This window comes from Mesitornis unicolor, unplaced genomic scaffold (genome assembly GCF_000695765.1).
Source record: "Mesitornis unicolor isolate BGI_N332 unplaced genomic scaffold, ASM69576v1 scaffold42829, whole genome shotgun sequence".
Lineage (NCBI taxonomy): Eukaryota > Metazoa > Chordata > Aves > Mesitornithiformes > Mesitornithidae > Mesitornis > Mesitornis unicolor.
In genome coordinates this window covers 402-11,345 of record NW_010208707.1, presented here as the reverse complement: position 1 = coordinate 11,345, position 10,944 = coordinate 402, and the positions used below count along the sequence as shown (strand labels likewise).

At 49.4% G+C, this 10,944-nt stretch overlaps 1 protein-coding gene across 1 annotated transcript; it reads right to left on the bottom strand.

Moving 5' to 3' along the window:
• Positions 1 to 2,885: 2,885 nt before the first annotated feature.
• MYBL2 (v-myb avian myeloblastosis viral oncogene homolog-like 2) lies at positions 2,886 to 10,719 on the bottom strand. The gene is made up of 8 exons (XM_010192596.1): positions 10,444 to 10,719; positions 8,813 to 9,199; positions 7,829 to 7,968; positions 6,798 to 6,897; positions 6,093 to 6,206; positions 5,448 to 5,564; positions 5,073 to 5,219; positions 2,886 to 3,184 (listed from the first exon to the last, which is right to left on the bottom strand). Exons 1-8 carry the CDS (start codon positions 10,717 to 10,719, stop codon positions 3,056 to 3,058), a joined length of 1,410 nt encoding a protein of 469 aa, XP_010190898.1. The 3' UTR covers positions 2,886 to 3,055.
• Between the last annotated feature and the right edge of the window lie 225 nt (positions 10,720 to 10,944).

Below are 10,944 nucleotides of genomic sequence, written 5' to 3'. Positions count from 1 at the left end.
ACTCATCATTTCATGCTCTGCAATTTACTCTGCTCTGTGCCACCACATTAGTAACCAAGTACTGTGTTAGCGAGGTCAGCGGAGCAAGGCTGGGTTGCGCCCGTTGTTGTACCCAGGTCAGCAGCTTTTCCCACAGCTGCAGTGTTCCACAGTGCAAACCCGGCCAGCACAGCTGTGCCCATGGGAGCAGGCAAAGCACCTGCTTTACCAGGGCTGTTGTCTTTTATTTCCTTTAGTCACAGGAAATACCCAAAATAGGAAAAAAACCACTTCATTCACTGTCTGCATCCCTCTGCGGCTGCGTGCGGGGACAGCTCTACACAGGGGTGCCTTGCCAAAAATCCCCCTGTGAGCAACCTGCGGTTTGCACAGCACTTTAGCAGAATTAGCTGTGAAAACAAGATAAAAAGGCTGTGAAATCCCTCTACTCAGCAGGAGCAAGCCCAGCAGATGAGGGTCCTTTGAGGGACAGACAGCAGGTCCCATGCTGCTGGCCATAGAGCCCTGCAAGCTCAGCACCTCTCTGCCCTGCCAGGCACCACCCAGCTCCATCCTGAAGGAAACCTGCTAATAAAAAGCCTGGGTGCACTCTCTCTCTGTCCTTACTCCGATGTTTCTGCTCTCCCCATCTTTTCCAAGGCTTGTCCCAGCTGGAAGCAATGTCCCACTTGCCATTCCCCTCTCATCCCTGCCAAGTAAAAAACATAAAATTTTTTTCCATGTCTAGATTCAAACAAGGGGTCATCTGCTCTGCTGAGGAATGCAAGATACCAAAAGCAAATATAAAGTTTAAAATAAAGGAGCAACGCAGGACTTCTGCAGCTTTCCAGCAAGCCAGACCATGGGAAGGGATGACTCCTCCTACACGGCAGAGGCACCGCAGCCCCTCCAACTCGTTTGTACCAGTCTTTCATTTAAAGCTAAATTAAATTTCCAGGTTTCTGTGAATGAGCACCATGGAGCTGAGGGCTGGGTCACTGCAGAGGCTTTGTAAGGATGATGGTCAGTGCATCGCTAGGGACACGGGTCCCAGAGTGAGTCTCCAGCTCCAGTCCAGCGACTCCACAGCCAATGGGAAGTTCAACCTCTACGAGATTTTTACTGGAAATAAAGCAAAGCATCCAAATTAACAAAAAACCAAGGCAAGGGAGGCCTTTTTCCCCACTTGCAGAACAGTACCTATTCCCAAGCCCAGCTGGTAACATGCACACCAGCTCCATTTTCCAATTAAAAGCTAAGTGTCTTTTTACTCATTAACCATGCCAGGCCTTACTTATTTCCCTCAGTATTTTTCTGCCCCTCAATCTTTCTTAATAAGTACCCTGCAATGCGGGACACCCAGCACTATCTGGATTTACAGCACTGGAGCAGCAGTTAATACTTTTCAGCTTCATAATCCTTTAATTTAGGGGCAGCTCCCAACCATATGTGCTGAGCTATTTATTCTCTGGTGGACTCTGCCTGCTCAGGACTCCCAGCTCACATTGGCTCCAGGAAGGAAATGCGATTCTGGACTTGGTTTTGTAAAGTCACTCAGCACAGGAACAGCCAAGCCTGCTAAATCCTGAGCAGAGAGGGATGGCTTTATGATGATTTCTCTTAAAACAACAACAGAATTGAAGCAGCTAAAGCCCGGCTTTCAGACAAGTGGTCCCAGCCGTCTTCCCAAAGCAAATACTGCAGCACTAAGAAACAGAAATAAAAATGACTTCATGGTTTACTTTGGCCCAGAGCTTGTAGAAATGAAAAATGAGCTGGGTTTCTAAAACTCCCTTGTTTCCCAGGATCCGAGGTTTTATTAACAAGTTTGTCAGCAAGGATTTTTTTACTTTATTTCTAATGTAAGCCACAACCTGAAGTGAGATTTACACAGCTCTGCTGCTTTTCCACCCTGGGAAGGGACTTGGGACAGTGACCCCATTAAGAGGCACAGGGGTGAGCAGATCCCCTCCCCACACCTTTTGCTGTGCTGCCACCCCCAGCCAGAGGCAGATCTGCCACAAGGGCTTTTGTGGCTTAAAGGACAATACCACACCGCAGCTCCAAAGAGGGATCACACAAAGAGCTGTTCGTGCGCTGGTTTAACTGGAGAGCTGCTCTTCAGTATTTCCAGTATCTTTCCAATTGCTAAGAGATAATATACAGCTACTATCACTGCATTTCATCCTTGGCTACATTGAAACAGCACACGGTATTACTGTTATCACAATGAAACAGCTACATGGACACAGCTTTGGCCTCCAAAGGAGGAAGAGGCTCTGCTACATCACATGCTCCTGGTGCTGTCCTGTCCACAGCTCTCTGCAGTCTCCATCCACCCCTGCAACTTTGCAGAGATCCCAGCCACGCTGAGCTCAACATACTCCAGCACCTTCCCATAAAGTAACCTAAACCATTCCTAAACAGCTAATAAACTACTGAGAGCAAGGGGAAAAACATCCCCAGCCAGACTAACAAATTCACCCATTTGCCAAGAAACAAAAGATCCCACATGAAAACCAGCACTTTTCTGCACCTCGCCACGTCAGCACAGCGTAGCCTCCCTTCAAGTGCTGCGAGGCCACAGGCAGAGTCCAAGCAACAGCGTGATGTTAGCACCATCATTTATTTGAAGAGGGAGCATCCCCGGGGAAAGCTGGAAGGGGAGCTGCGAGACGTGCAGGAACCTTTGCAAAAGCCGTTCCTGAGGTACCAGAGCAGCTGGCACGAAATCCAGGCTGCGAGGCCGGTCTCCGCCGCCTGCTGTGTGTGCTGCTCCAAGGTGGAACGGGGCTGCGTGCTCCTGCTTTTGCAGAAACCAGGTCTTGCAGAGAGGTCTTGCAGTTTGCTCTCCACCCTCCCTTGTTTGCCTTTCCATAAGGATCCCAAAACTTGCATTTCATACATTACCCAGCAATTAGCCCAATTCATTACAATACAGATCTACCCAGGAACAGAAGGAAGAAAAATTCACCCCCACACACTTTGGCCTGGCAGAGGAGATTTTTCCTGTGGTTCCCCTTCCTCTCCACTTACAAAAAAATTAAAAAATAAAATAAAAAAGCAGAACAATCCTTCATGATAAGATTAAGGTCCTTGATGTGTGAGACTGTTTCAACATGCCCAAAAACTGTCGGGCTTTCTCCTGCATGAAGAGTTGGTCTCGGGTTCCACCACAGGCCACTGCTTTCCAAGCCCTGGTCATCTACAGATGAAAAGAAAACACATGTACAATATAGTTAAGGGAAAAGACAAACACAATGTCAACATCCTGTTTTAATAGACTGCAAAAGTAACTATAACTAACAGCTATCTACTACCAAAGGGAAATAAAACTTCAGACTTAGGAGCACCTTTGCACACCGCCAGTTGCTCATGACAGCTGAGACGCTCACTTCCAGCAAAGGGGGGTTACATTCAGCAGCTTCCCAGCTGAGTGCTCCATTCCAGGACTTTCCCTTACTCAGCCTGAAACAAAAACCCCAAGGCACAAATCCACTAAGGCTCCTTGCGCTGAAGGGATTACAAGGGATAGAAGGAATTCAAGAACAGCTTTGCAGGTTATTCCCAACCAGTCCAATTCCTACAGGAGCTGCTCAGTCCCAGGTTTAGATCAGTCAGAGTGCCTTCAGTTTCAGCAAGGCCCCACAGCACACAGAAACAGCTGAAAATCAGGTGTGCTTCACTCATTGCATGCAGTAAGAGCACCCATAAAAGGTCTTTTTGCACTCCAGGAAAACTCCTGCAAGTCCTCTGATAAATGTATCTGACATACACAGTGCTCTGAACTGGAAATACCCATTTACATGCACTGCAAAGAACCAGAGCTCAAGCTTCAGCATTTGCTTAGAGTAACAACGCCCCGTGCAGCCACAGCATGGCTTTGAGGCTGATTTCGGTTCAGCCCATAGGTAGGTCAGCTTCCTCCATAAGTAACTGCCACTGCTAGCAACACCAGTCTGGCACAATAAATCCCAAGAGCTCAGCAACACTGCACACAGCTCTGCAGTCTTTGGGCAAAGGGATTTCACTGCACACCTGTACTCTGTCACCATGCAAACTGCCTTACTGTCACCTTCAAGTCACTCCCAAAGCTTTATTTATATGGATCTATTAGCTCTCAGAGCAACACAACCCTGTCTAGGACAGGAGAAGAAATGGAAGCGTTTAAGTAGGGTTTATTTTGAGAAGGGGAAGGAATTACTCTGGCTGAGGAGTGCTACTTTGTCAGAAGGAAGAGCTTTCACAACAGACAGCTCTAATCCAGGGACAGATGCAACCATCCTTGCTGCAGTGTTTCATGAAGACTGAGCCAAGGCTGCTCAGTGAAGGCAACACCAAACCTGGGCTCTTCCTAGGATGTGAAAACACCCCCATACTCACCCCAAGTTGCAGCTTCATCCCCCACCAAGGACAGCATATATTTCCAGCCTCATTCAAGCTACCAGAGGGTTCCCATAACTTGGCTCAAGCAAACACTTGCAAAATCATGGTCCAAATCCCCTTCTCTAAGCCATGCTGCTTAACAAAGCAAGGATACCCCTCCACTAATGCACTTGGTATATCTGCAGGCAGAGTCCAGGTATACCAAGTCACACAGCCTTAGCCAAAACCTATAAACACCCTAAAAATCACAGGGGTGGGAAGCACTTTTTTTTTTTTAGCACTTCATAGACTTGCTATGCCCAGAGAAACAAAAAAAGATGTGCTGTCCACCCACAGAGCGCACACTAGACAAAGGAAGGTTTACTTCACTGCTGGACCAACCATCCAAATTCTCTGATGGATTGGGACAGGATGCAGATTCCCATGAGGAAATACAGGGGTAAATATGCTAAGGAGGCCACAGTTTGATCAGGCACTGAGCTTTGAGCCCCAGCAGAAGAGCAGGTTTGCAAAGACACGAGGAAGCTGTAGCATGACACCACTGGCTCAGCAGCTCCAAACCTTGGTGCAAAGACTGTCCTGACAGCAAGGGATGCCCATGCAGGAGTACACAGAACTTCATCCTCTTGCTGCTCCTCCTCCGGAGGAACACTGGCTCTGCTACCAGCAAACCTCTTGACTGGGAGAACAGTGGCTACAGGGCTTACCGGTGCTGGTGGTCTGAAATGGCTCGGCATTTTCCTGTAGGACATCTTCTCTGGCTGCACTTGCACGAAGGCTCTGTTGAGCAAACCGCTGTCATTCTTCCTGCTCGAGGAGGAAATGTTCAGGGACCTCGACAGGAAATTCACAGGCTGCAAAGGGGAAAAAGCAAAAGAGTATAAAGAAATAAGTTCATTTGCCCTAACAGTGCTGATACATGGTCTAGTCAAAAGGCCAGCTAACAAATCCAGCCCCTCATCCATGTTCACATGTACTGTTCAATGGCAGCCAGAGGTGGCAAAGCTCCCACCACTGCTTTGCATGGATTTCTTTGAAGAAGCAGCCAGCTCTGCCCCTGCTCTGAGCACAGCACCCCTCACCTGGGCTCTTTTGAAACAGACAGTCTTGGGGAGGCCAGGCGTATTCTGTGTCATGTCTCCATCCACAATATCAAGCGCCAGAGACTTTCGGACCTTCTTGATGGGACTCCTGCGCAACTGGGGGACACAGAGAAACACTAATCAATCCAGCCAAGCCCCATCCCTAAGACCCAGGGTGCACACCAAGCCCACGTCACCCAGGTCTGGCACTGCACCAGCACCTCTGGAAGGCATGTTACAGCCTTCCCCACCACAGGGCACAGCAGCTTCCAGTGCTCTCCTAGGACCAAGAGCCACCAACTTAGAAGAGAAAGCCCCGTTCAGTAGGAAAGCCACTAGAGCAACTGAGGTTTTGCACACCAGCCCACAGCCTTCTGGGAGCCCAACCTGCCACAAAAGCTCCAAGTGTGCCACGGGTGTCTCCTGCAGTTTAGGGACACAGCATCTCCTAGTATGCCCTGAGTTCAGCATAACTGACACAGCTGGCTGTATTTTAAGCAGGCCTTAACCTCTTGCTGATTAAAAGGAGCAGCCATGAGCTAAAAACTTTTTGGCATCAACAACAGGATGAACAAAACCAGCCAAAACACCCCTTAACAGCACAGGGCAGCTCAGCAGCCGGTATTAGATGCAAAATCAGCTCACCCATTGTTTCCTCTTCTGTTTCTCAGGCTTCACATCATCCTCTATGATAAGTTCAATGCCAGCTTCACTTCGGAGCACCTCTTTCAAGTCTTCTTCCAGGTGAGGAGTCTGGGGCTGGTGCGAAAAGGCAAAGAGAGAGCACAAGACAGTCAAAATCTATACTCTAGGCAGACCCACAAGCATTTCCTTTAAGGGTTAATGGGGTCAGGGGAGTCCACACTGAGAGTACAAACACAAAGACAACTTACTTCCTAGTGAGAAAAGATATGACAAGACTTCTGCTAGCCTGACAAATTTACAGGTTCTTCAGGCATGAGAGACTTATCAGCTGAACACCAAATGACACAGAAGTCCTGGGATGGAAACTGTCATCACCACAACACTCACATTAAGAGACAGTTCCTCAGGGATGCCTAGGTAGATAATTTCTTTGCTTTTCCTGAAGGTCATCAGTAGCCAAGCACTGCTGTCTGACTCAAGGACAGTTTTTGGCATTTTTAGCTGGTTTACAGAGTAGCTAAAAGTCCTGTAGCTACTTACCATGACGAAGTTCCCTTCATCCCTCCCATCTCAGCCTGGCACTACCAAACTGTAGTTTGTTATGGCACAGATAACAGTTGGCTCACAACTCTGCTGCAACCTACCCACATCTCATTCGCATTATGTTTGTGCCATAAGCAAGCAACAGACCTGCCCAATACTCACCAGAGGCCTAATTGGTCCATATTTCTCCAGGGCATTTTTGAAAGGCGTGGGGGTGTGAGGTGTGTTGTCCACCACATACTTCTGATCTGGTGTGACAAACCTGGCAGCAGAGAGAGGGGAAAGATGAAGGATCAGACATGCTGTAACTCACACAAAGTAACCCACATCCTTCCAAGGCCCCTCATTACACATACCACCTGCAGTTTCACATGGTGGCAGAAGCCACCTGCCTGCTGGACTGTTTCTGGGGTGTGAGCAGGGTAAAGAGGCATGGAGGAGCCCCCTTGTCAGAAAGCAGTACAGCACCCTGACACAGGCAACACGCAGCTCTGCAGGCCAGCCATACTCTGCAATGCTTCTGCTGGTGGATCTGCTCAGGCCCAGCATGGGCTCGTGACAGTCACAGCTGTACCAGCAGAAGTCCTAGGTGCAAATGCACTTGGAGCAGCCAAGCCAGCTTACACCGCCTGGACAGGGAGTTGCTCTGGCCCATGCCAACAACAGAGTGGTTTTGCTAGCGCAGCCAGCATCCATAAACACCATGCTGCTTCAGTCCGTCAGCAAAACACTCCCTGTGCAGACCAGCCCTTCTCACCCACCTGGTACAGTGCCTTGGGAAATAATTGTCCTGGGCTGTCCCTCAGAGCAATCAAAGCAAAGGGTACAGAGCTTAAGGGATGGATCTGAACAGCTCTTCTTGAGGAAATCAAATCCCTTTGCTGCTGGCACAGGGCACACAGTACAGCAACACTTCCCAAAGACATGCACAGAAGGCAACAGCCCAGCCAGCAGCTGAGCACAACGGTGGTCACTTGGCTGCAGCCCCAAACAGATGGGACACTTGCTCCCTGCAGCTCAGAGAGAAACTGCCTTTGAGGGGAAAACACTGATTTAAGGAAATTCCCAGCCTGCCCGACCCTTCTCTCAGTAGTGCCAGCACAAATACCGAGTGAGGTATGTTTGAATTGGACCAGAGTCCTGTGTGGAAGAGGACACTGCTCAGGTGAAGATGCAGGAGAAAAAGGACTTACGCTGAGTTCTTCTGGAGCAGAGGGGTCTTATCCCTGTGCAAAGGGGTGGTGACAATCACCTTCTGACTGCACACAGGTGTGGAGGTCAGAGACGGGTTCTCCAGCTCTAGTGTATCCTGTTTGGTCCAAAAGTTCAAGAACTGCACAGCACAGGAAAAAAAAGAAAAAGAAGTTGTTACTCTTTCCTAAATATGGGAGAAAACCTGAAGTAGGGACAATCCTTGCATACTGAGTGGCACAAGAGGGATCTGTCCCAGTATAAACCAGGATGACTCTTACAGACTCACACAGTCCTGTACACGGACACACGAGAGCTGCCAGAAGGTACCTCACATCCATGATTATTCACCTCCCATACAGGATGGGCTGATATGACTAGAAGCAGCTACAGGGTGGCAGAGAAGTCTCTCCTTGCACTGGTTCAGACAAGGCCAAGCAAAGTGGTAAAGGAAGGTAATGCCAGGCCACCAAAGGTCTATTCTGGCCTCAGACTGGCAAACATGAGGGAAGTCCATATAACACAACTGCATACAAGTTAATATATTTTGCATTGAGCTATCTTGAGCCTAAACTGTGAGAGAATTACAAACTGTCTCATCTCTGCTAGGATTTTACTGCACAACAGCTGATAAGTGACAACTTTACTCCCGTAAGGAACGGCCTTTCATTCAAGGTCCACCTGAATCTGGGTGTCAGACTGTCTTGCAGTGTTCTCCCATGTGCCACCCAGGGCTGCAGAAACAGCAGAAATAAAGGCCTGAAAGGCACAGTTAGACAAGGTCTGAACAACTGAGCAGCTGTGGGAACCATACTGGAGAATGCAGCAACAAAGCACCCTCATTCAAGAGAAAAGAAAGACAAAGCTGACAGGGCTGATGGGAATGCATGGCATTAAGACAAGCAGATGGAGCATTAACTTGCTTATTAGCTCACAACCAAGCCCAGGCAGAGTGGCATAGACTGGGTTCTGCCATTGATCCATACCTGAGATGGAGAGAAGGGCAGTGTCTTGACAGGGGTGCTCTTGGGCGTCATGCTGTTGCAGGAGTCAAGGAAAGAAAGGCTTGTGCTGGTGGCATTCTCCGTGACAGGGGAGAGGGAGATCTTCCTCTTCTTCTGCCTCTTCAGCACAGAGGGTGGTGTGCCAAAGCTCACCTCGGCGTGTGGAGAGATGGGGATGAGCTCCCCCTTGCTGCTCTTGCTCAGGTCAGAGATGGTGTGGCCGTCCAGGCGGTACTCAGTCACATTGGGCAGGGACGGTGTTGGCTTGCTGGGGGTTTGCCTCACCGGGCTGTTGCTGCTACTGCTGCTGCTGGCCGAGGGTTCCTCAGGCAGGTCAAACTGGGTCAGATCACACCACCCGTCTGGGTCCTGCACACAAGGGAAACCATCAGAAGCAGCCCAGGAAGGAAAGCTGAGCAGCTGACTGGTGCAGATGCAGAGATGAACTGGGAGGTGAAATAAGTGGGTGTGTGAGACTGCACCAGCTTTCGCAAGGAGCCTGGCTAGAGAGCTCAAGCCCTGCTCCCCTCTGCTGCCAACACAGCTGAGAACCAGAGCAGGGAAATGACCCAGCCGAAAGCTGCTGCTTCTGCACAGAGCAGAATTTTTTATTTATGCAAGGTTGGTTTCCCAGTTCAGCTCACAGCACAGCTGCACAAACAGCTGCACCCCCACACATAGGGGACAAAAAAAGCAGCTGGGGATAGGGGCTGAATGAAGCGACTGTCACCCAACATAAAACCAGTCTTGGGCACACCAGTACAGCTGGACACGGCTCTGCTGTAACATACAGCTGGAAGCAGATTAAAAATAACCAGACCAGTTCTGAGATCAGCTGCTTCACAGCTCAACCCCACCAAAACCCAAAGCACCATAACAAGCATGCCCCTAAGGACCCACAAATGGGCCGTTAACCTTTGGTCAGGGACTCTCTGTACTCCTATACACATGCAAAGTGGATCCTTCACGGATAATCAGCTCATGATCTCAGGCAGAGTGGGGGCTGCAGGACTTCCCTCTGATGGCAGCAAAGTGCTCTGTAGATTCTAGCCAGCCTCCCACCCTGGTGTGCCTCCATTACCCTGATGACTTCAGCACTGCTTGACTGGCCCAAAATTACTACTTTCAGTGAAGGCACCTCCACTGAAAGCAAAATGGGGCTGCCATCCAGTGTGAAGGGGGTCTTGTTCTGCATACTACAAGTCGGCCTGGCCAATTCTGGGTCTGTCCGGTCCTATTCCATCCAGCAACAAGAGGGAAAGGAAAGCCCACAAGCACAGGCCTGAACTGTTACGAAAGGGAGAGCTGGGGAAACTCTGACTGATACAAGAGGGCTTGAGATCAGGTTTGACAGCATTTACAGCCTCCCAAACCAGCAGAGACCATGCACAAGCCCACCGGCCTAGGGGAGTCTGCAAGCCTAGAGCAACACTGGCAGAGCTGCAAAGGTCTAATCCAGTCCCAGAAAAGAGATGCTGAGAAGCAATGACAGATCCAGCCCTCCTCAGGATGCCCATGGTGATGAGCAAGGAGACCAAGTAAGATCACTCATGGAAAAAGAGTGTGAATTAGTCTCCCTACACTAGTTGGAGGAGCAAGGGTCTGTTACTTACAGATTCAATCATGTCCAGAGCTTCATTGAAGGCTGGCACAGATGTTGGGTATAAGTAGTTGTCAGCTTCAACAACCCATTTGTACGGTGATGCGACAAATGTAGAGGCCTCCTCAGGCACCGCATCATCTGGGGTCTCCTCAGCGTTATGCTCTGCCAGTTCAGCAGCTGGCAGCTCTGAGGGTAACTCCTGCACACCCGTCACTTCCTCATCACTGACATCCTCTTCCTTTATTTCAGAGATATTGGCTGGCCAGTTCTGCAAGACAGTCTTCATGCATACAACAAAGAAAGTGCAGCCAGTTAGTAGAAACTAAGAGAACAATGTCAAGTCCTGAGGGCAAAAAAAGCAAAGGCCCCTGGATACATTCAGCTCCATCTGCACTCCTACCTGCCATTCAGTTTGTTTCACAACCCCATTTTCCCCTCACTGCTGTGTCCCATACACAACCTGAGCAAGAGTCCATGCAACACAACAAGCACAGGACTGTTTAATCGAAGA